Source organism: Argiope bruennichi, chromosome 2, assembly GCF_947563725.1.
Source record: "Argiope bruennichi chromosome 2, qqArgBrue1.1, whole genome shotgun sequence".
Taxonomy (NCBI): Eukaryota; Metazoa; Arthropoda; class Arachnida; order Araneae; family Araneidae; genus Argiope; species Argiope bruennichi.
The window spans coordinates 121,457,554-121,484,571 of record NC_079152.1 but is presented as its reverse complement, the minus strand read 5'-3'; the positions used below and the strand labels follow the sequence as shown (position 1 = coordinate 121,484,571).

The 27,018-nt window shown below is 30.7% G+C and overlaps 1 protein-coding gene across 2 annotated transcripts in view; it reads left to right on the top strand.

Moving 5' to 3' along the window:
- The window catches only part of LOC129955414 (insulin-like peptide receptor), a 134,054-nt gene that overhangs the window by 64,659 nt on the left and 42,377 nt on the right, over window positions 1–27,018 (top strand). For both annotated transcript variants that reach the window (XM_056068221.1, XM_056068223.1), the window contains exon 2: window positions 16,581–16,801. In XM_056068221.1, coding sequence (XP_055924196.1) covers window positions 16,648–16,801 — 154 coding nt within the window. In that variant the 5' untranslated portion in view covers window positions 16,581–16,647. The remainder of the gene's footprint in view (window positions 1–16,580; window positions 16,802–27,018) is intronic.

Here is a 27,018-nt window from a genome sequence, read left to right as displayed (position 1 = left end):
GAATGGTGAAATATCCCCATCAATAAATAAATTCGAAAAAATACCTTAATCCCCAAACAAGAATATGAAGGGGAAAAAGAATGTTTAAAAAGTTAAATAGGAATATATTAAATGTGAGTGAAATTGTTCAATTTAAGAAAATTTTCGGAGCTATATTTACTTACAAATGACGACGAATCTGAATGAAGCCAGTGGAAGCGATCTTCCCAAAACTTCATATCATACACTCAGATCCCAAAGGATGCCTTACATAGCATTGTTTCACAATATTGACGAAATATTAACCTTTAGCGTGGATTTAGAATTTTTACTGAATTTATCATGTCAACCTTGGCGAGTTATTTGGCGATTAATTCCTAGCATACTGTTAATAGTATCCAAAAATAGAATTTGTGTTTTAGACAGGTTTTTCCTCAACAAATTAAAACAAAACTGCACTTGTGGTCATAAAATCACATACCAAATTTGATATGTTTAAGTCATTGCGTCTCTGAGTTATCACGATTATACGTATATCTAAAAGTACAGGCCAACATACGGTCAATCCCTTATTTTATTTGGTTCAAAATTTGATAGATATCTGAACTATAGGAGTTAATTTTGTGTGTCGAATTTTATCTAATTCTCTCCCTTTTGTAGTTATCCTGCTAAATTGTATTCGAACTGCCGGACAGACAGACTTCCTCTGAGCGGATTTTGCTCAAAATTTGATAGAAATCTACAGAATTGATATAAAGACCGTATACCAAATTTCAACCATCTAGATCAAAAAATTTTTTTTGAGTATCTTTGTCATAGACAGACAGACGGACAGACATTTCCAAAAAATGAGTCTAAAACGTGTAGATTCGACAAAATCTCGAATTCGAATTTTTTCGCAATTACTGTTTTTTTTTTTTTTTTTGTACTATTTATATATGAGAAGAAAAAAATTACAAGATTTTTTGCGACAATTAATTTTAAACTATTTACTGAAACGTTTACTTTTAGTATTACGTTTTGTTTTGTTTGAAAAAAAAATTATTTACTTATTTCTTTTTATGACGTACAATTTCAAAAGTCATAGATTACTTTCCCATGTAGTAATAAATTTTTCAGTTGATGCTACTGCACGTAGGGAGTTATATTTCATCTTGCTACAAATTCAATTTACTGTAGCCACTCACTGCTTAAATTGCCTATGTGATACATAACCCTAATTCGTTAATCGAAGTTTTGTATTAAATATTACTTTGATTGTTGAAGTCAGATCTAGTTCTGCTGGAAGCAGTAGAATTTAGCTCTAAAAATTAAATTCTACAACCTAACTCTTTGTTAACTCGGATGAAAATATTGAATGATTAATTAAGTTGTGGATTACCAAAATAAAACGAAATAGTCAGACCAGCATTAATGTTTTGACGTTTGAAATCTGAGAAATATAGGTCTGACATTATTCATTAATATTCAGAAATAATGAAGTGGAATTGTGTGGAACAGATTTTTAGCAAATTCTAGCTGGAATAAGAATTGTGTATTATTTATGATTGCAGAATACCTCCGACGAAACGAAGGTTGCAGAAATTGATATTTATCTCATTTATCTATTTTTTGATAAAAATCGCAAAATCTATTTTTTTTTCATTATTATTATTGCAAACATAATTAATTAGAGCAAGTTTCAAATCTATACAGGATTAAAGCAGTATCAAAGGGATCTAAGGAATTATTTTTTATCGGAGCAGTTATCATCGAAACTAGACCAATCTTTGGTTATTATAGTTAAATTCCGATGTTATTTATATTATAAATTAGCATCGTTTATCCGATGTTAAATTTAAGCTTATAATTTTTATCCTCACGAAGAATGTTTGCTCTATAAGTAAGTTGAAGCATGTTCTGTCACAAAATATATTAATTTAGATAATCTCTTTATCCAAATTATCTAATTAAATAATTAATCTCTTTCAGATATACAAGCAAGAGAAGGGAAATATCAATACTAAATACAGTATATTTATTAGTATAATATAGTGCTGTAAAATAACGTTAAACCACGCACCAAAAATTTTATATTATTTTATTGTAAAAACTCGTTACAGCATGCTAGGAAGACAAAATATAAATAATATCTGTGGGATAAGACTATATAAATAATATCTTTGGAATACGGGATTTAGATTTGAAATAGCAAATCGGAATTATACAATAGATTTGAAAGAAAAGTTTTGATTAGTTCTTTTCTATTAATTTATTTACAAAACGGAAAAATTCGAATTGACAAGAGTTCAGATTATCGGAATCTTTATTCGATTATGTAATTTTATGGAAGAAATCATGAGACATAAGTTTCAAAGTTCGCCAATTCGGTAGAAAACCGTAGCAAAATATTTTCTCTTTACCTTTTCGGACTTTTAATATAGAGAAACTACAGTAATCGTCAAAATCGAACTTGAGATTTTGATTAATCTCTACGTTTTAGACCTTTTTAAGTTCGAAAAACACATTTTTGGAAAATATCCGTCTATCTGTGACAAAGATAACTCAAAAATGCTTTCAGCTAGATGATTGAAATTTGGCTTACGGTCTTCACACCAAATTTTCAGATTTCTATCAAATTTTGAGTAAAATCTGTTCAGAGGAAATTCGTCTGTCCAGCTGTTAGACGATAATTACAAAACGAGGAGAGCTAGATAGGTAAAATTCTGTACAGAGATTTAACATCTATAGATACCTGATAAATTTTGAGCCAAATACAACTGTGAGTTGACTGTCTGTCGGTCTGCACTTTCAGAAACATTTAACGCGGTAATTCAAAAACGCAATGATATAAATATATGATATTTGGTATGGGATTTTTTGACTAAAATGGCAGTTTTATGTCAAATGTTTGTTTCAATGGGTTGAGAAAAACCAGTCTAAAATGCAAATTTGATTTACGGAAACTAATAACTGCATGCCAGGGATTAAATGTTAAAAAACTCGCCAAAAATCACACGATAGTTTCAGTAATAATGCGGAATTCACGCCAAAGGTTAATATTTTGTAACTTGCACATCAGTGCAAGGCTTTTCTCTGGGAAACCTTCATTAGAAAGCATGCAAGAAGGTTTTGGGGAGAATACTCACTCTTATTTGAAAAGAAAATTCATTTATTTTATTATCTTGCTTTGCACTTTTCAAACACACCTACCCAGAGAATTAGTGTTGTAAACAATGGAAAGACATAAACCATGGAAAATCATTGATATTACTAATCTGAAGAAACCAGTAAAAAAACACAAAGATGGAAAAGTTTAATGAAATAAAAGTTCGATGGTAATGTAATTATTCTTGTTAAACGCTGTTCTCTAACATCAAACGCTGTTTCAGTCTTTCCTCTGCTGCTGCCACTCGTGACTGGTTTATATTCGTCAAAATATTTGCAGCATCCGCTATTGCAAAAGATGTTTTTCAATTTCGATTCTTATGCAGTTTGTTTATTCGAATAAAAGATCCTCTAACCTTTATCAGCTTGTTTGATTGCGGTTGCGTGATGTTATAGTTGAACTTTCCTGAATCGATTTTAATAAACATCAAAAAATAGATTTCTCTTTTGTTACCGATTTTCTTTTGTTGCTGTTTTACTTTGACGAAAGCAGCGATGCTTTTCAGAAACCAAGTCTTGTTTAAGCGAAAGATAACGAGCGATTAGTATAGAATTGTTTCATCAGTTAATAGTATAAAAAACAACATAAAAGCACGCGATATTTTATGTCAAGATTTATTGTAAGCATTTTGATATGCTTTTCTGACATTGATAATATTCCCTTCAGCCAACTTTTTTAATTTATCAGTCTCGTCGGCATTATCTAATTATATTGTTGGTCCGAACTTGTGATTGTATTTTTAACAGGTTCTTTTTTTTTCATATATTTTAATGATACGAATATAAACGGAAGTCATTTTAAACTACATTTTGTGCTTCTTTTATTGTTTACTATGAAAGGAAATCCGATAAGTGCATTCCCCTAATTTTTGCCACCTCTAGATATAAGCGAATGAAAACGGGTGCAGTTATTTTTAGCACTTTTATCTATTTTCCATAAATATTTTAAAACAGCTGTAGAATAATTGTGTTTTTCTTTAGGTGCGTGAGAAATCTAAAATTAACTGTTTCAAATAAATGCTGCATAAATACTTTTGTCAGTGTTCATGATACACCTGTTGAATCACATTAATTGTTGTTTTTACTGTGTATTCGTAAAAAAAAATTATTTTGGAACATAAATCATCATCTATGAATGTATCTAATTCAATCATTTCATTTTACAAATTTACCAAAGTTCCAAGTAAGATTTCACTTAAAAATGAATGTTGAGTCATTCTTAAATAGCTTAACATAACGTCTCGCAGAAAACTTAATCTGGCCTTGCTCCTGGTTGTGTTTTTTTCTGCATTTTTCTGCCACAGACAAGCCCGCTGTTCGAAGACAGCCAATTGAAGCCTGAGGGGGAGCGCCTCTTTTTTTTTTTTTTTTTTTTTTACTAGGGCCAAGAATACGACTTGACTATACACACGTCACAACCCTTTTTACGGGGCGGACTTCATTCACAGATCGTAATTTAGACCTGAATCAGAGAACGATCACCCCTGATCCAATACCCCCAGTGGTATTACTCTCGACATGACCACGACAGATTTATACGCGCGTCAGCCATCAAACACGCAGGGAATCTTCGGCCGGCGCGGTTCGAACTCGCAACTAAAGGGACACGAATCCAACGCTCTACCAATCAGGCCTTTTATCCCGGCATTTTTTTAGGACTTCCAGAAGCTTTCATTAAAAAAAAAAAAAAAAAAAAATTCTATAAAGCGTGCTGATATTTGTTACATCAATAAGAGTTTAATTTTCTCCATCTAAGCATGTGAATCAGATTTTTTTTATTCCCATTTTTTTATTGTTCAAAAGCTATCTATTCTTATATATTGGCATTTTTTAAGACTGACTTCATGTGAAAAATTCTTGAGACTTGAAAATTTAGATTACATTGGGAAAAGTGTGGACTCTCTATTTTAGGAGCTAATTTCAAAGATTTAAAATTATAGGATCAAAATATCTGGTCATTAGGAAAGTAATAAACTTTATTTTATTATTTTACATTATATTTATTTTTTTTTTCATTTGGTAATGTTTTATAATGCAATATTATAATTATTATAGAATCTTATAATCGGTTCTTTTCCCCTGCTTTCTTTCCCCACTTTTATGAAATAAAAATTAGGCGCATTTGACGATAGCGGTTCTTCGGGGATATCGGTTACCTGTCATTTCATTTAAATCGTTTAAATATAACTTCATATCTATGATATAATGAAATTGTCAGACATTAAATTTGTATTTTTTTAAATATCTTATATATCTATAATATCTCACTTTATGCATGAAGTTTTCTAAATGAGATAAGTCTCATGACATCTTGGCGCTCTTGTAAATTATGAGATTCGTCTATCTTATAAATTTCGCAGTATTGCAACTTCATTTTTTTTTTCTCTTATTTGTCTCGTAAACTACACAAATATTAAACTCCTTCTTCCGTAGCTTTCAAAATTGGGTGAAAATCATGCGATCAGATAGTTGATGTAACAATGAAAATGGTTTGAGCTTCAAGGCAACAATGTAATTTATTGTTAAAAATTAGGCAAGAAAATATTTTTCCCAATCAATATTCAGCGAAAATTCGCTCTACTATTAAATTAGTATCATTAAAAAAGGCATTTTTTAAAAAAATTTTAAAGCAGGAAAAATTTATTTTTGTACAAATTATTTTCGGAAGTTGTCGCGGAAAAAAGACCCATTTCAACTTAAATTTTAATTCATTAAAATTCTAATTGAACTTTAAAAAAAACCCGATGTGCACATTTCTACCTTCCAAGGTATATACGTTCTAAATTTGGTAGCTTAGGGCAAACAGTCTGGTTGGTCTGTAGAGTGCCAATTCACGCTCACACATTTTATCTTTATTGTTATTAGAGATTGTAGTCCGAAAGCATTAAAATGTTTGTAATCGCATGGCTTTGCCCGTGACATAATTCTTGAAGCTTTATTATCATTTGGCTTTTCGCCAATTCAAGATCGAAAAGTATATGACACGCTAAGGTAATAAAAGTCCAGCAAAGAAGGAATCTCCCTCCCTATCCCAGTTTTCTGCCGCGAATCAGCATAAAAAAAATCTCTGGACTCATCTGGAGGTCAATTAAAATCTATAGATTTAAAAATAGACATTTTAGACACCATTCTGTCTCTGATCTAGGGAGAAGTGTTACTTATTATCTCGGGGGGGGGGGGCATGAATTTTGGATGTCAGATGATGGAAATCGGGTTTAAATTTCTTAGTTTTTCAAGAAAACTGTAAATGTTTTCTCAAAATTCATTTAAAAGATTCATAAGAAAAACAATTCTTTGTTCCTTCGAATGGTGAATCGATTCTTTTTATTATTATTATTGCTATTATTATTCTGATTTACAATAAAGGACTAAGTGCGAAAAATCATTCGCTGTATACAAATTTTATTGCGTTAAAATACATTGCGTCACCATTATACCATGGTAATCACCATGATACCATGTGCGTCACCATGATACCATGTGTCGAACTATTTCTAGTTTAAGTGCAGTTGATTCGTCTGGACACCACACACAAACTCCTTCTATTAATATAAACTGTATTATTTTGAGATATATACTATTGTACATAATCTAGTAACTCTATCACATTGGGAAGTGAAAGCCAAAACCAATTTCCGATTTGCCTATTTACAAACATGAAAGATGCAAATTAAAAAGTCCAATACAAATTTCTAAATTACCAAAACACCAAACCTTATCACGATTATTGCTGATTATTTTTTATTAGAGAAATTTATCGCAAAAATAATAAGCTCGTTTATCATTCCATTTATTTTTGCTAGTCTTTCGCATTTTTAATTTTTTATGACAACCATGCAGTAGTCCATGCGTTTTGTTTCCAAACTTTTAAACCATCTTTCAAATGTATTCTACATCTTAAATAAGTCTTTTTGTTGTTCTATATTATTGATTAAATTGTCGCTCCAGTGACATCTTTAAAATATTTGTTAAGATTTCTGTTTTGTGTACAGCCAATGTTAGAACAGCTCATTTTAAAATCATCCTATGACTTTTTCTTGTTAATTTTAGATGTTCATATCACATGCGTGATTTTCCGTCAGTTTTTGTCGAGCTATTATTAGTATCAAGGAACTCAAGTGCGATCGTGCATCGTCTGTATGGGGTCTTTCATTTTTTTTTTTTTTCACTCCTTTTGTTTTTCACACCAAAGAACAGCAAGCGCGGAGGAAAGCCTTGGACAAACTAGCTTTTGATCCGTTTTGAATTCCTCTCTTCTTCTTTTGAAAACTTTTATTTGTGTGAATAGTGGTAACGCCATGAGAACAGGTTTTTTCACCTCCTTCGGTGGTCACTTAACCTTTCGCGTCTGCAACAGTTTTCTCTAGACTTCCTATCCGTGGGAAACGATGTAACTGACTGGATGTCTTCCCCCACCGAATCACTGATCTGAGTCTGACAAGTCTGCTGAATGATCACAGGGTTTTGCGAAATAATTGTAGAGATATCTTCTCTTCCCTAACACGTTTCCGCCGTTCGAAACCCCCTTCATCCGGCATCATAAATTTTATTTGTTGCAATAGCTCCATATCAGTTAGTGTGCGCTCACGCAGTAATAAATTTGTTATTTTATCCAACAAATTTATGCGGATGGGTTTTGCGGAAAACTTTAGCAAGTTAGTGAACCTTGAAGAATTGAAAATTATTTTATTGATTGAGTTATTTCTTAAAATTTAAATGCATTCTTGTAAATGGTGCTCTCAGATGCGGAACTAAAAGCAAAACCGCATCAGGTAATCATTAGAGCCCTCAGTATGAAAGGTATTGAAAAGCTTGCCACTTAATTTTTTTCTCCCTATGTTCTCAATCAGTGCTTCAGTATTTCTTATATATAATATTATCAGAAGCATTTAGGGAATTTCATTTTGGAGAATCCAAAGTTTTCAAATGTGTCATGAAATTTATTATCGTAAACCCCAGTAAATAATCAATTTTCGGTTTAACTCTTTAACCCTTTGGTACACATTTATTTGAAAAAATTTTTGGACTTGGAGCAAAGTAAGAGCAGTAAATTTCAATGACGTATCAGAACGTCATGCGCGTCGTTGCCCAAACAAATGCATGACGTACCGATACGTCAAATGTAGCCAAAGGGTTAAACTGAGAATAAGCGTAAGTTTTCAAATGTGTCATGAAATTTATTATCGTAAACCCCAGTAAATAATCAATTTTCGGTTTAACTCTTTAACCCTTTGGTACACATTTATTTGAAAAAAATTTTGCACTTGGAGCAAAGTAAGAGCAGTAAATTTCAATGACGTATCAGAACGTCATGCGCGTCGTTGCCCAAACAAATGCATGACGTACCGATACGTCAAATGTAGCCAAAGGGTTAAACTGAGAATAAGCGTAATATTGTTATGTCGTTTGATAATACAAAACACGCCATTATACTAAACATTGATTTCAAACTAATATGAAATATAATCACTCCGAGTGTTTTAACCAATATCATTAGGGTAATGAGTATTTTAAGTACTCTAAATAAAGAAGTTATGAATTGAATGTTAAAATCGCAGGATATAGTGACATTAAAAATCTCTTATATCTGTTTCTACCTCTTCGGAAGATGCGTATCTAAATTGTCACAAACATATATATATTATATAAATATAATAATTAAACAATTATTATATAAATATAATAATCATCATTGAATAAACTCGTCATAACGCAAAATGTTGTACTTTTTCTATGACAAGTATACTCGTTAAAAACAAGTTAACTGATTAAATTAAAAGACATTCAGCTTGTCTTGGAAAATCTCATTAAGGGTGATTTTAACTTTTATTAATGGAATACTGTGTTTATTGCATGCATTTCTTTTGTTTTAAACTTCATAGCTGTTAAATATTTTTTCTGTTTTGGAAGATATGAGCCGTTTATTTTGAAAATGGGACAAGTTCATTTTTTGTTATTGCGAGATATTTAAAGGTTTACGTTTCAATAAATTTAAAAATATTCGTAAGTATTAATAGATATATATTTTTTATATTTTGTGGTACCAGATAATGTAAGCTTGTAATCCAATAGCGTTTACAATGCTAATTAAAAAAAAAAAAAAAAAGAGTTTTATTATAACTAAATGGACTTGCCTCACTTTCAAAATTAATGAATTATTGTAAACGTACATTTTATTGGGAAATATTTCAGTTGCATCAGCCTTTTTTTAATAATAAAAACCAAATACTATTCAAATTTTTATAAATATTTAATCATTTGATAAAAAGTGAAACAAAACAAAGAATATTTTTGTAGAAAATATAACATAACAAAAAACAATTCAGTTTTATTAAGAATTTCAATGAAATTATACATTTTAAGTTTATACCCAGGTATAATTAAATTGAATTTTATTCAGGAACATTTTAAAATCTTCATGATGGACGGGAAGTATAAATGGTAATAAATCCATCATATCCTTGTATTTTTCAGATGTAATAAATCTCCTTTTTTTTTTTTCTTACATAAAAGATAAGTTTATATTTCTGAAATTACTTGGAATTATTTACCTTCCTCGTTGTGTTGACAAATCGATAATTTTAAATTCAAAATTTCGTTCTATCGAAGTTTAGTTAACAATTTTGTTGAATTTCCATGTTGAATTTCATGTACTAAAAATTTATTAGGTTTCCGACAATTCTGTATTACTTTATAGTAATCTTGGGGAATATGCAAGGAACTGGTTTCTGGATTGAATAGTTACTGGATAGTTCCACTCCAAAATCACGATCATTCGGTAGAAATGAATGTCCTGACAATAAAAATTTGTGATCAATGATATTTATTTCGTTGTCACTGGACTGAGTAATCGGTGATGGAAGTGAACATTATTATCGACACACAAAATTAAGATATACTTTTTATTATTTATAAAATACTGTACAACCACCGATTTTCAATATCAAAAATAGATAAATAGAAATACCCTAGATTTCAGACATGATGTCAAACGGTGACATTTGCTTCACCATAGAGCAATCGGAGCTAAATTTTGCCGTAATACATTCGGTCAAATATAATTTCAATCTAAGATGGACTTGCACGACTTTCAAAATAAACAGATTTTCAATACTGTTAAGAGCTAAAACTTCATCTCCGAATTACTAGAATCTAAATTTTTTTTTTACTAAAAATTTTTTACTCATAAAAAGATTATAACAATTTTTATCTATAACTGCAATTATTCCCATTTTTTTCAAAAATGGACTTGCCCCACTTTCTAAATAAACGGCTCATATACTGTTAAATTAAATTCATATTTTTTAACATATGATAATTTGATGGAAATAGTTTTAAATGTTCTTTTTAAATTTAATTTGGCATTTCGATTTCAGCCATTAGATTTAATAAATGGTGTGTAATATCGGAATTTCAAACTTTATTAATTCGCGTAGAATTTGGAGTCACTATTTAATCTTGTACTAGATTTCTAACTCACTGCTGCCCTATACAAGAAAACTACGCAATCAAGATCTTATCGTAATATTACCCATAAAAATGCGGGTGTTTTTTTTTTTTTTTTTTCGTTTTGTTTAAAACGATAGAACAAAATATGTTTTACAAAAATAATTTCATTTAAGCATAACTATTTTATCAGGACCGACAAATTATGTCGCTTAAACAATATTTTATCATAAGAATTTTTGTTTCGAAAATGTGAGCATTAATTATTAATGTTTTTTAAAGGCCTCATTGTGTCAAGTTGCAGCTTAGAGATATCATTTTGTGTTTTCTCATATGCTACTAAAGAGAAAATTGTAGGGGAAAAAAATGAGAGGGAAAAAACAAACAAACAAAAAAAGAAACGAAAAAACGAAAAACTTGATTAATTGAGATTATGTTTTAAACCACTATTCCTTTTCTGCCGACAATATTTTCCGATTTGAAATATTAGAAATAAGACGGCATTTACTAACATACAATAATATTGTGCCCAAATCAAATATCCATGACTTTAAAAAGATTCGCTGATAGAAGTTTTTGCATTTTAATAATAATTCTACAAGAATGCTTTCAAAAGAACTATACTCAAAAATGCGACAATTTCGTTTTTTTTCCGTTTTTTTTTTTTTTTTTTTTTTTCTTTTGACGAAAATGCATGGCAGTTGATCCTAACAGTTGAAAAACTTTAGAATGTAGCTATGGGGTTTCCCCCCCCTCTCTCTCTCTAATTAACTAATTCTGTACGTACAATTCTGAGCCTATTGCGAAAATCTGATTCAATGCTAACTGATATATTTTTTTTGAAAAATTCTGTAACTTTATTTTAAGGGGAAAAAAAAAAAAAAAAAACGATTTTCTTGCACTAATTGATAAAGGACCGAATAGTTGAACTTCTACTGTTTTAACGTAATGGCAGTGAATGAGTTCTGGTATTGTATAGACTGCACTGTTAACATTTTGCTGTTAAATTATGAAAAATAATCTCATTTATTATTTATAAAAATAAATATGTTAATAAAGTGCTGTAATTTTTATAGGCACTGCCGATTTTAACGCACGTTCGCTTGTCTTCAATTTCCGTAAAAGACTTATAGCTTTCCATATACCATAAAAAGTAGCTTCTCAACTCTTCCACCCTGTGTCTCCTGTTTTAAGTTATCCAGAGGTTAGAGTGAATGATGAAGTGTCCTGTTTACCAGAGAGATGTTGGCTTCGTAAATATCGTTTCCTCCAATCGCATCGTTCTGTTCCTCTGCCCCTCCCATCCCGTCGTCGTTCAGTGGTTGTTTTCCAGTCCCTGGAAGTATTATTTCTGGCCGCCATCTGCTTGCCACATTAAAAGGCTATCTTGGCTTCTTTTTTTTGTGTGTGTGTGTTGTTTTGATAGAATTATGTCATTATAAAATCAATTTTTTGAATGTACACATTTGTGTTTTATGAATACATATGCTAAAATTGATTACTTTTGAAATCTGAGCCGAAAATTTATCATTTTATTTGAAACTAACTCAAATTTGAATTACCTTCAAAAAAGATACGAAATAAAGAACTTTCAGATATATAATTCCGCTCAAAAATAAAAGCATATAAACCCTTTGTGTTTAGATTTTTTTTTAAATTATGCGTTTTCATCAATTTTAAAAGGATAAACTCTGGAGATGGAAATCTTTTTTTTAAAATTGGTATTGGAATGACATTTATAGTGTATTTTAATTTTTAATTAAAAAATACTTATTATCGTGTTATGGATTTTTCTTATGATCTTGCATTGTTTTATACGTCTAAAGCTTTTACGATTTCTGTTTTGATTTTTTAAAATTACATTTTCTTTACAGCGATGAAAGCATTTTTTTTTGTTATGGATTTTTTAAATTATTTTTTTAACCTTTTATATATTACCCCAAACAATAATCATCCAGAAGTGGTGTCTGTTAGCTATTTTTACGAAGCACCCGAACATTATGGAGGAATCGGATTCGGTTACCCTAAATACATGGACCAAAGGATTCCTTGTTAGAAACCCGATTCCACCAAAACAAATCACCATGTAAGCGGATCAGGTTCCGGATCAAATTCGGATCAGGTAAGCGGATCAAATCCGTTGCAACCAAATGACCTCACGCTGGTGTGGAACAAAAGTTTAGAGAGGTGGGGTACAAACTCAAGTATGTTTCTTGTCATCTGACTGTTGTGAAAATTACGAGATCCGTCGAAAATAAATCCTAAATGCTGCTTAAAAAGGAGCATTAATGTAAATAAACCAATGTAATCGCTCTTGTAATCTAACCATAACTGATTGTGATGACGTCAGAGACAGCGCCCTCTGAAGCCTTGTGCTATGACTCAGTTCAGGTCAGGCGACGGCATGTGCTGCATGCTTTGATCCCTACCTTTATATGCATATCTTAAAATTATTCCAAACTTTTGTATATAATTTGTCTACATATAATGTAACCTGTAAATAAATAATTGTTACATTAATTCGGATTTTTTACTGAACCCCTTAACGACCCCACACCAATCTTTATAATATTGCTTCATTTCTAAAAAAAAATTATTATTATTATTATTATTTAACTGCACTAACAAAAGCTTTTTTTAAGATTTTGTAGTCTTTTATATATTGCATATTATTGTTCGAAATGATTATTAAGTGGCGCTATTTAATTAATCCCTATTTAATTAATATGTTAATCGATAATTAAGATTTTTTTAAATTATTTAAATACTGTACTGTTATGAAGAGCTAATAACTGTGCAAAGTATCAGAACTCTAGTGCACTAGAAAGTCTGAAGTTTCGATTGCTAAATTGTTTCTTTACAGAAAATTAAACGAATCGAATTAAGTAAAAATGAATAAAAATAACAAATATAGTACAACCTGCATTTTCCAAATAATCTAAAGTTAGTATTTTCCAATTCAAAGTTAAAAATTTCCCATTTATATTCTTTACTTGGTATAAAATTAAAAAAAAAAAAAAAAACTTTTTGGATTCCGTAAATGTTGATCTAATCCATACAGGTATGTAGTCTGAGCGTGTAATGATTCGTTTTGTTTTTGAATTGAGTGGGGTATATTCGTTTCCTTACGTTTAGGATAATTGCCGAATTATGATATCATTTTTTTCAAATATCCGAATAGCCGAAATAGTTATCTTAAACGGCTGAAATAATAATAATAATAAATTGAAAGAAATCTGCAAACAGGTATTAATAGGAAAAAAAATAAGCAACTCAGAACAAGAATAAAAGTGGTTTTGAGCTGGTGTTGATAATTATAAGGTTGATGCAACTTCTGTCTTATTATAATAAAGAAATGTACAAATATAAAAATAACATTTTTCTTTTTAACACATTTTTCATTGAAAATAGCGTCGATTTCTTTCATGTCTTATACTATTCTTTATTATCATTTCATAAATTTTGACTGATATTTTTAAATGTGTTTTTTTTTTAATTAAATAGTTTTTCTGACCTCATTTGTCAAATGATTTGTACATTTCTATTATTTATCCGCGTTTGTAAATTCATTAGAGACTCGATTATCAGAATCTCTATCAACTGATGTCTCTGCTAATGGAGCCAGCGCCAGAAAATCTGTTTTTCTAGCACTGACTGTGTTTTTAATTTTTTTAATCAAAGCCCTCGAATTTTTCAGAAAATTTTTTCTACGTTGTTAATGGAAAAGATTTGCCCGGTGCAAAGGTTTGAAAACAATCCAAATCGACCCTGCCTACCGGAATGGATATAAAGACATCATTGCAAATGCTCGTAGAAATTCATTCTAAAAAATGAACTTTGATAATCAAGAAGTTATTTTGAGGGGGAGGATGGAGTCATAGTCTCGATCAGCCGAGTTTCTGATATTATTCTAAGTCATTACGCTCCTAGTCAACTTGGATAATCCAAATTCTGTGTTGGAATTGCTGATATATATATTTTAATGTTTGCTATTTCACGGTTACTTCTAAAAGAATATGTAGTTTTCATGTTTTTAACAGAAAAAAAATCTTTTTGATGAACTTATCACTTTAATCAGATATTTGACGGTTTTTGAAAAACTGAGTGTTTTTTCATCCTTAACGTAACTAAGCCCTAAAAACATCTCAGAAAAATCATCGTACCAAACATAAATATAATCAATATCTGGTTGAATTTTTTATTTATTTTTTTTAAAAATATCTCAGACAGATTACGAGTGGATAGTGGATCAATCCTAACTTGCACTTCTTAGGTCATAGACCATGTTTACATTGACTGTCTGGTCAGCATTTAAGGTGAAATATTTGCGACGCTACAATAAACCAAGCAGATTGAATTGGTTGATGAAAGATAATCGCGACCAGAGAAGTTAAAAATTTATCTACTGATTTAAATAGAGAAAGTTGTTCGTGTTATTCCGCAAATAAAAATCTTGATTAGAGATATGACTCCTCATAAAGATTTCACCTCTTTTGATTCTTAAGTGTTTTGTAAATTAGGCTTTCAATTTTTTTTCTACTTCTTTTATTCCTATGTTTGGTTTAATCGAATGCTAAAATTCAGCTGTTCTGTTTACGGACGCAAATGGTAAATTATCGGCTGCACATTCGAATCGTTATTGAAAATTGGCATTGAATCAATTAATATTCCTAAGTCGATGCCGTTGTTGCAGAAGATATTCAGCACGTGGATGGCCGATTTATCATGAATTACATTCAAAATGTTTATCAGTCAGAATAACAAATTTATCATTAATTTCATTCAAAATGTTTATCAGTCAGAATAACAACTAGATTGTTTTTATCACTCTAGATTTACTAAAAATAGAAAATCTCGGGTACTTATTATGTATTTTTTTATTATTAATGATGGATTTGATTGAGTTAAAAAAAATTGTGTAATATAAAGTTGTTTACATTTTATGGTATTTTAAATTGTAGTATTATTTATATATACATGTTTATATTATTATTATGTATTGTTTATATTATTATATGGTATTTTAAAGTTTTAACCAAGTGTGTCTGACATTTAAAAAAAAACACTTTTAAAAGCCAAAAAAAAAAAAAAAAAAAAAATGCAGCTTATTAAACTTTTACAGTTCAATAAAAATTATATGTACTAAATTTTGACCATTACATGTACTAAACTATGGAGAGAATCAGTTCTAAAAAAAGTTTGAATGAAGATTTATTGATAATTCTATTAATTATCTCCATTTTGAATTTCTTTCCCTTCGCTGCCTTCTCCCTATGCTGATCGTTGCAAAAACGCAACTATTTAAAAATTTGCTGAAAGCATACAGAAACGAAATCCAAACCGTTTTACAAGTCATTTTAAAATCTTTTAACCCTTTCTAGATCCATGGGAAGCATGCTTCTTCCCCCCAAATTCATCAATCTTTATATGAAGTTTTGTTGATTGGCATAAGTTCTGACACATTTTTCAATTAGATAGAAACGCAGATGCTTCAGTTCCTTATCTCGCACAAAACGGAATGTTTTGATTTGTTACTTAATTATTAATTAACCAAATTAATTAATCAATCAATCAAAATAAATTTATATAATAAACTAAATGAATAATTTTTCTTAAGCCAATCTCAATATATATTTTAATATACCATCACTAGAAAAAAAAGCCTTTGAAAGGGTTAACACAAGATTGATTTTGTTCTTTTTTTTAAAATGACTGTAATATAAATTTACGTGGTTATAAATTCGTCTACCTTGTCAATCTCAACGTGTTTTTCCCTTTTAATAAAAGATGTTCTTTAGTTGTACCCTCTTGTAATATCATTTCTAATTTATTGCTGTGGTTTAAATAGGTAATTTTCTGTAGTATTTAAATTGCTATTCATTCTTTTAATGGAAAATATTTACACCTGAAGTAATAGTTTTTTCATGACTTTCATTTAGCTTTTCGTGAATATTCGAACCAAACCTGTTGATTCAAATTTGTTTACGTCTCTTTTTCTTTCCTTTCAGAGTGTTCGGACCTTTCTGAATGGAGGTCCTGGTAATGCCATCTAGTCTGACGAAGTTGTAAGGAGTAATGGGACGAACACTGTGGCTCAAGTTCGCGTGTATCTGGCTATGGTGTTGCATGATACAGGGCCATCCTGACACGTCCCGGATGTCATTTCATCAAAGTATGAATCCCTCGCTGGGTTCCATAGCAGCTGTTAGCAGCTCTTACGAAGATGAAGGTACTGGTTTTTACAGTATTATCTTATTTTATACCAATATTGTAATCTTGTCTCGTAAGTTTAAAAAGGTGGTAAAAAGTGGATGCAGCAAATAGCAGTGGCAGTATGGACTAGTTTTCGAAATTAGTCAAGAAAAAATCAAATTCGAAAAGACTAAATATAGCACTGATTTGAACAATCAGTGACGTAATTTTTCTGGTCATGTAAAAACTTTAATTAAAATTATATTTAAACCAGCAGGAGTAGTTTCCTCAAAACTTTCTCTTATATTCTCTGATAAAAGTGCCATTTCTGATAATGTCTTACATGCCATTGGCGTACAATAGTTACGAAATATTAACTTTTGGCGTGAATTTAGCATTTTGACTAAATCTTTCGTATCACCCTTGGCGAGTTTAATGGTATCCAAAAGTCGAATTTGTGTTTTAACACGTTTTTATCCACCGATCGAAACCAAAACTTGACACAAAACTGCAGTTGTAGTCACAAAATCCCGTACCAAATTTGATAAATTTAAGTCATTGCGTTTTTTTGAGCAGTCGCGTTTACATATTTCTGAAAGTACAGACCGATAGACGGTCACTCCCTTGCTGGATTTGGCACAAAATTTGATAGGTGTCTAAGCTATAGATGTTAAATCTGTGTACCGAATGTTATCTATCTAGCTTACTTAGTTTTCTAATTATCGTGTTAACTTTTATTCGAACAGCTGGATAGATGAACTTTTGACTCTGCACGGATTTTACTCAAAATTTGATAAATCTGCAAATTTGATGAAAAGACCTTATACCAAATTTCAACCGTCTAGCTCAAAGCGTTTTTGAGTTATCTCTGTCACAGGCAGACGGGCATTTTCTTAACATGTGTTTTTCGAATTCAGAGATGCCTAAAACGTGGTAATTCGAATTTTTTATCGATTAATATACTTTACTACGTATACTAGAAAATAAAAAAGATTATGTCGTATATTATATTTCATAATATAGTTGATTTTTTGTGATGCTTTGAAGTTGTTATTCTCAAAATAGCTAAAAGTGTATCTCGTACAGGTTGTGCATTGATATTTTCATATCAGAGTGCGAATGATAATATACAATGAGTTTCATGAAAGACTAAATATATTATTCCTCCTTGTCAATTTAAAAAACTTAATTTAATAAACCCTTTAAATAAAATGCCATTAAATTTATTATCCTAATTAATATGAAAAATGAAGCAGTGGTATCATCTTAAATTGTAACTTTTAATTAATGATAAACTAATGGTTGAAATTTATTCCATTTTGATTGTTTTCTTAGAAAAAATGCTGAAGCTGTACTGTGTGTAAAATATATTATTACGTAAAAATTTCACGCCTTCCTAGTCGGCTAATTTGTGTTTCCATAAATATCTCAATTCTAGAAACCAATGAAATTCTCAAAGCTTAAGTGGTCTGCTTTTCTTGTTGACATACCCGGAAACTCTAAGCTCTTCTTTTACATGTTCTTGTATGTTTTTATTTTCTGTTCTTTTGAAAGTAACATTTGGGAAACGATTTCTTTTGAAACTATTATACAGTAGACTCCCGATTATCCGCGGGCGGCTGATCCGCGCCTGCCGCACAGTTTTTTTTTTTTTTTTTTTTTTGACTGATTTTTTCAAAAAGGTGCAGTTTTACAGTTATGCTTTTGTAATTACATAATACATTAGAGTATTAAAACAGTACATATGTATTAATTTATCTGTGTATCCTTGACGCATCTCGTAAGTACAAAGAACTTTTCTGTTTTCATTAACAAAATGCATTTTAGGTTAGTTTTGAGTGATATACTAGAATATTAAACGTTAGTTAAACATTTCCTGCTGTTTATTTTACGTTTTATTGTACATAAAACGATTTTTCAAAGTTGGAATGACTGTTTTCTCTTTTGCTATACCGTTTTTAGCGTTTTTCGGATTATCCGTGATTTTTGTTATCCGCGGCGGCCGCTCCACCCAATTCCGCGGATAATCGAGAGTGTACTGTAATTCATATTTAAAATCACATTTCCCCCAACCCTATCCTCTTTTTTTTTTTTTTTTTTTTTTTCCCCCTTCCAGTTAGTGCTGTTACGGATGTAAAAGTCTGCGTGGTTTAACCTACATCGCTTAACGTATTCATTTTGATGAGCAGGTGTTCTGTGGAAACGCGGGATTTCTGGGGTATAGGTTTTCGGTTATGAAAGGGGAAAAAAGAATATGAATTGAAGCTTTTCGGGCGTATTGATCCGGTGGAAACAAATTGAAAGGAAAGATGTAAAAAATTGTCTAAATGCTTTTACGGCTCATGGTCGTGATCTGTACGGGAATAGCGAAATTTTTAAAGAAAATAGTTTAACATTTTCAACATGTTTTATATCAGGTCAAAAGATTACAAATGAAAGACCCGAGTCGTCCTGCTACAGTTGACTGATAACACGTTAAAAATAGCAGAAATACTTGCAATTCCCGAAAGAAATTTAAAAAAAAAAAAAATCGTGTGAAAACTTTTTAATTTGAAAAAAAAATTTATTTTCTAATTTTTCCTTCTTTTTTTTTTTTTTTTTTCCTTTTGAGAAATTCTCAATAATCGTAGTAATTATTAAGTCATTCACATTACACTGTAACAAGAAGCATTCCAAGACATGTCCTTGATCTCAATTTGATATATGCTATCTTCTTAATACTCTCAATAGTTTTTATATATAAGTTTTTTATTAATGGTAAAATAACTGTGCTGTCATCCTGCAGTTTAGATGTTTGAAATTGATGAATTTGTGTATCGTTTAAGTTTTGTTAAAGTTTTAGATTTTACCGAAATTTTTTTTCCTTGTTGAAAAAGAAATTTCGTTTCATGTATTAAAAATAAATACAAAATTTAATAAAATTATTGGTGAAGATAAAGATATTCAAACTTTTTTTTTCACTTTAGTCCATTTTTAAGACCAATTAACGAACTAATCAATAAAATTTTACAGAATTATGCGCTTAGATCTATATTCTGGTCTATGCTATATAAAAGAGCTCTAGTTCTTTAATATCATGTACTTTGTTTTGCTTACTTATGAAAACTAATAACTATAAATAAATATATTTCTTGAAGAAAAGTGTTCAATCAAGTCTCAGTTTTTGTTTGCCAATTTAGATCGTGAGAAAAGCGCCATCTAGTTTGTTACTGATATTCAGTAGCTTTAATTACCACTTAATTTTTTCTTTTAATTATGTAATTTTTTAAAATATATCTCAGTTGAGTGCATTTTTTTTAACGCAAAAGAGCTGTGATAATTATCCCAATTTGGTATTGTTTCATCTCTTACAGCTATATATCGTAGTTAAATAACTAGACGTGATCAAGCCAAAAGAAAATATCAGTAAATGCCTTATTTTAAAATTGCCTTATTTATTTTTAAAATGTTTATCTCTTTTATTGGAAAATTTATGCATATTAATATATGCTGCAAATATATTGATATGCGTTTCATTTCCTGTTGCGGAAGTGGTATTCTAAAACAACAAGAATACATTACTCATTTTCACTGTTTTTTCGACGTGGCCTCTTAGTTATATAAGCTAACCGAAGATCTAGAAAATATATTTTGGGTTTTCATGTTCTATCGTATTTTCACCGTTAATGCTGAGTGTTTTTAACCTAGTTCTGAAGTGTTGTATTCTTTTTTCACTAAACTTCCATTTGTTATGTCTTAATAATGGAACCTATTTTCTTCTTCAAATCTGAATAAATACCCGTGTTGTAAATAGCTAATCTGCAATTGTATCAAATCCCGTATTGGATTTCTTTGTGTATTCTCTATCATACATTTGAGAAAAATCTCTTGTGTGCATTCACTCATATGGAACATAGTTATATAAAAACAAATATATAAATTAAAAAGGTTTTTATTTTTACACTCAATAGATTAAATATAAAAATACATCGTTTTAAAAAATAGACCAGATTACCTGATCTCGAGTAATAACCACATAATGAATTACTCTCATTCCGATTGCAAAAAGACTTTTCTATTTATCTTTTTTCAGTTACTGCTTTCCTCAATTTAGTCTTTTCTAACAACTTAGATGAAGTACATCTTACCATAGTAAATGAAAGTACTAATTTTATATTTATTATTTGCGTAATAAATATGCAGAATTCTGATTAATTAGTTATGCTTCTAAGTGGTGTTATTAATTAGTGAAATCGATTCAGTTTTTGACGCTGGAGGCTTAATCAATGTTTTAGTTTGTGGTATCTCACCAAAATGAAGAGCAATGGGGAATAGATAACAATTGCTGACGCATCTAGGTGTAAAAAATAAAAATTGACGGGATTTTATTTTGATTAAGGCTGAAGAATTACATCGATATTTTTCTTCATAGAGAATGTAGTGAAATAAGATAAAGAGAATTCTTTTGAAACTGAAAGTTAGTGGTGAGATAGACGGTCATTGTTGATACGTTCGGAGATCGTACGCTTTCTTATAAATGGTAAATGGGGAGAAACGAAATCGCCCTATTGCGTGAGGCTGAGTGATTGTTTTATTTTGTCTCCAGAATTATTTTAAATGTATTTGCGAAACTTGACCAGTTGTTGACTTGGCAGTCTCTATCTCAGTTATATTTTGCAGTATCTTTCAAAAATGGTGGGTAAGTTAGGCAATCAGTGATGGCAGATCTCGATTTCGTGTGTTTTTATGTATACAAATAAAAATGTAAATGTTCATTTGTTCAAAATCTGTAATCTTCGAAAATTCTTAATTGATTGCTTTGAAATTTTGATACAGCGCTGCATTCGAATATGCGCATGTTTTTATATACCTATTACATATATGCCACACCAAAGACAGGTAAAAACATGCCTTTTGAACATCTGTTCAATGCAAGAGCAACACACGCAATACTTAATATTTTACAATTTCATTTCAAGGTTTCCGATTGCATTGTGAAATTGAATTTTCATAGATCTTGATTTAATTTCATTTTGATTTAATTATTCCGTATGACATTGCGGTGGAATTGCATTTGATTTTCATTTGAATTCAAATTATATCGTGAAATTGACCTCCCCAGATAAATTTGTTCGAGTGTATTGAAATGGATCGCATTGAGTTGGAATGGAGATGTGTCGATTAACCTTTGTTTGAATTAATTAATCAAACTTTAATACTTAAGTAAGTTTAAAAATTATCAACATGAATAAATCTATATAAATAAAATTATAAATGTTGGTCATGATTTAAACCATTGCAAAGCTTTGCTATATTCGGAATTACTTACTTATTACACATTAAATGAATGTGAGTGGAAAATCATTTGAGTGACACAGATGGGAAGAGCGAGTCATCGGACAGCCGGACAAAGAAACCACGATAAGCAGACTGTGCACCGGCATTCCAATGCTTCTTTCTTCGTTTGTTGTTGGTAAATGTTCCCGGTTCAACGCCTTTCCAGTAATTGAAAATTATCAATGCCATTACACATACCACTTTCCGCAATGAATGTTAAATTCTGAGTCTATTGGAGCGATCGACACTGGATCTATACATTAATGACGCGTGCAACCCTCACATCCAAATCAAATTCATTTTTTGTTTACAATCATATTGACCGACTGTCCTCCCCCCCCCCCTCACCTCCAACAGGGTTGTTCGAGAAATATAACTGAGCTTTAGCAGCCAGATACAACTAATATAAAATAAAAATTGACGAAATAGGTACGGTGATTTAGTCTAAAGATTTTTCTCTCGCGCTCTCTCTCTTTCCATTTTAAATGTGCAGAAAAAGAATATATTTTTTTATATGTCATGAGAATTAGGGATTGGTGGACAGACGACATTTATAACATATTTAGACGTCATAAGCTTTCACATGAAATAAAAACTTATAAAATCAGATCAGTGATTCAGGCTGTGAAACTGTTTCTTTGATTTTTGCTTGTTATTTCAAAAACATAGTTACGGCAATTTTTGTTTGATGTTACATTTTTAGGTTATAATCCTTTGTGCTTGAAGTTTCGATGGACATCAATAACCATTCTAATGCAATTTTCTTTCTTCTTCCTTTTCCCCCTCTCTATAAATTTGCTGCATAATTTATTTGAATTTTTATTGATTTCTAAATTGAATTTAAAAATTATCATTTGAATCGTATTTTTTCAACTTTTTTGTACGCATTTTTATAGAAAGATAGAAGGGGGAAAAATTAAGGGAATTGATATGGAAAGCATTAGCCTAACGATGTAAAAGAATGGCTAGGAATTCTAAACATCACTCTTGAAGGAGCGAGAACTCTGTGAAGACAATGTTTTATGTTTATTTCGTGTTTTTTAAACTAAAAGTGTCCGAAACATTACAAGTACTTTGCATTAAATGCCATCTACTCTCACTATGGTACTGCTGGAAGGATAACTACGTGAGATTTAATCCTGATATGTAATTTTTATCAGTCAACAAAATCGAATTAATTTTTTTCCTCCTCCAATCAAAATCAACAAAATGTCCAAATTTCTGCGTTTTATATTTGCCGGAAATTTTCTTTTGTTTTCCTAATTTAATGACATTCAGTTGTAAATCAAAACGTCCCGCAACAGTCGCTACCGGGCAAGTTAATACGGTCTGCGACAACGTTTCGACTTTCCGGTAAGTTTGTTTACTTCGATCGTACTGCTGGCAGCGTGCCAGCGATGTCGGTCGCAGCCAGTTTTTTCGTCTCCTGCATTCCTCAACTTTCCTCATTTAATCCGGCAATGAAATGGAAAACAAACCTCGAGTTTTGTGCACTGCGACGTTTGGGCTATGCTTGTTTACCTGGAAACTTAATGAAGGGTTGTTCTCGACTGGCTGATGGTCTTTGTTCGTAAATAAGTTTATACATTAGCCATTACTAGTTGAAGATTAGTTAAAACAGTCATTTTTCAATTGTGATTTTATTATTAGTGACTTGTAAAAATCGAATTATCAATAAGAATGTAAATATTGTAATTATTAACATATCAAATGCAGTTATTATTTCTGTATATCTTTTGAGTTAATGGAGATTATAATAGTAATTATAAAAAAAAATCTTAGATATTTTCGAATTGTATCTCAATGTAACTGAGTTGTTTCCCTGTTAATTTTCCAGTACTTACAAAAAAATTTTCTTCATTATAGATATTGTTTTTTCATTTATTTATTTTTTTTAGATTGTCTCGAAGTTTATTTCCAGTTATTCATTAAGTTGCCAGTTTTACTCCTCTAGACTAGTTAGTTGATAATCGCCATTTGGAAGGAATGGTATGGTTTGACCTTCTGCGAGACTCACAGAAATTGTTCTACCTTTACAAATATGTTGATTAATCTTACAATAAGTTCATAGCTTGCTTTGCTTATATTTATAGATATGCTTCTTTTCGAAGTGCTGGAATATAAATTCAGATTATTTTTTTACTTGAAATTGAAAAGGCACTCAGATTTTTTTTTTTGTTACTTGAAATTTTAATGAATTAGGTCCTGTTCTGATTTTTAAAAGAATCTCCTTTTAAGCTGTGTAAGAAATTGTAAGCATTTTTCTGACTGTGTCGCTGAAAAATAATTTAGAAATACGGAAGAATGCGTGTAAAAATCCATTTTAACTCCTTTTGAAATGTCTTTTATATGAAATTTTCTTTCCCTTTTTATAAGAAGTTAACAATGAAATTTTAAAACTCTAGTTTTGTTGTAATTTTAACTCTGAATAACTAAGGGGCTTTGCATTCTACTCACTTTCGTTCGCTAACCCCAATGTTTTCCAATTCTGTACGCGACGTTTCGTCAGTTCCAATTAGCAAGTTTTTAAACTCCATTGCCCATTTGTTCAATCTTTCCATGATGAGAACATACATTTTCCGTTTGACCTACTTTTGATTCAAAACTCAATGCCGACGATGAAAACATTATTTGCTTGTATTTCCAATATCTAAATATTGAATTCATTTTTCACATTTTGCCGCCAACTTAGCAGACCTCTTCTTTTCTCTCAGACCTCTCAACTTTCAGACCTCTTCTACACCTCTTCTTTTCAAATTGCCAGATTCTCACTCGGCCTTTCTTCGCATTTTTCCTTCCTTCTTCTGATATTGCTAGACGCCCATTACTATTTTAAAAAACTATGCAGGGTTAACACATGTATTGCTTAGGTATTCTAACGATTGCTAGCCAAGAGACGAGAAATCTCTTTTACTCGAAAAAAAATAACAGAAAAATTACTCATTAGTGTTGCCACAAACGGGCTGCCTAAAAGTAGAATTAACAAATAATATTGTTTTAAACTAATTTGGTGTTAATTAAAACTTTATTTTTCCTTTTTTCTCACCATTTCACCATCAAATGCAGTATAATTACTTACTACGACGTAATAATAATTTTAATTAAATATAAACAATACTGGCAAAACAAACCTCAAATGCCATCGGTCAGGTACCAATCAAAAAGCGAATAAAGGGCAATGTTTACATAAAATGTTTATATGGTAAATTAATTGTACGATATATTTCCACAGTTATAATTAAATAATTTCTTTTACTCTCCCCTATTTATTTCTGTATGAAGAAATCCATTGCATCAGAAATTAGACTTGCAAAATAATGCCTTAATTTTTAGCTGATTGTTTTATTGATATTATTTGTGGAATAAGCACAGCAGAAATCATTCGGAAAATTGAATCATGGTTGGACATTGCTTTGTATATGATATTTATCACTATATGGTATTTCATATATAGTTAACTAAATATTTTTATCGAAACAATTTCTTTATTATTTTTCTTTATCCTTATGCAGGAATGCTAAAGATTTGGGTTTAACCTTTTAAATACATGTATAACACTCTGCTAAGTTAAGGCTTTCATCACCACCATTGTACTTTGCCACCGCTATATAAGAATGGCCAAGAAATTGATACAATCGCGTCATACGTATACACTCGTCTAGTTTTGACTGATTTTAATCTTTCCCTAAACGTACTAATTTTAATTGCTATTCTAAATTACGATGTGGAGATGCTCGTGACCACTTTGTCACACCGCGGAATTCCGAAGCATCACGACGTTGCTGTATTTACTACACATGTTTCTGGAGTTTTGTGGATAATCGAAGCTCTGTACTCATGTTATTAAGGATTCCTAAATTTAAAATGTATACCCTAACGCTTCGAGTTGGTTTAGGGCTTACATTCAGGGCCGAAAAGGTATGCAATAAAATATACAATCAGACTTGCTTAAAATTAGCTAAACAAAAATTAATTATGCTACCAATAGCGTTAATAATAAATCGCTTATCTAAGTAGCCCAAGAATTATAATACAGTGGACAGTGCGGAACTCTCTGAGGAGGATTATTTTATTCAGTCTACTTGGTTGCTAAGAAAATGCCTGTACAGGAGAGGATCGTGTGACAATGCGTAATAGACAAAAACGTCACCTCCATCGATTCTGCGGATTCGGTTTTAACTGGTTCATTGAGGTTGGAAGAATGGCATCCGGACATGCACTGTCTGTGAAATCGATTGGAAATGATAGATGACCGAACTCTTGGGTGGGAGTTGCAAGTGAGCTTATTTTATTGATGGCCCTTACTCAAGTGTCCAGCAGTTGGTTATAGGTGCAGAATAAAATGAAAGCTTCCGTTCACATCTGTACCTGTATTGCCAAACATTGCAATTTTTTCCCCCTTTGGAATTAATGTTGATTCATTTCTGAACCTCAGATTAGTAGTTATTTAAACTTATATAAAAGTATTTTGTGATTAAGTTCTTAATATAAAATCGATGGACGCTCTTTATCTGTCACAAATTTTTAAGCCGATCTTGCATAGAAAATGAAGAAAAAAAATTATTATGTTTTATTAAATGTTTATGGAGAAGAGTTGACAGGATATTTATGATGGAAGATAGATACTATTCTTTGGGAACACACACACACTCATTTTTTGTGAGTGGTTCCGAAGATCCACCATTGATTTGAAGGCTCATACCATTTTTGGAACACCCTGAGATAAACAAAAAAAGAACTTTCACTTGAATAATAAATACTATTTCATGTTCATTTTAAAAACAAAATAATTTGCAATACCTTTGACACAGAGTTAATTTTTCTGTCACTGTAAATTTGACTTTTTAAAGACAGTATTCCCTATAAAGTGAATTATGAATTACTAGGGAGAGAAAAAGAGGCGATCTTCCTCTTTTTTTTCTCTTACCCCTAGTACCT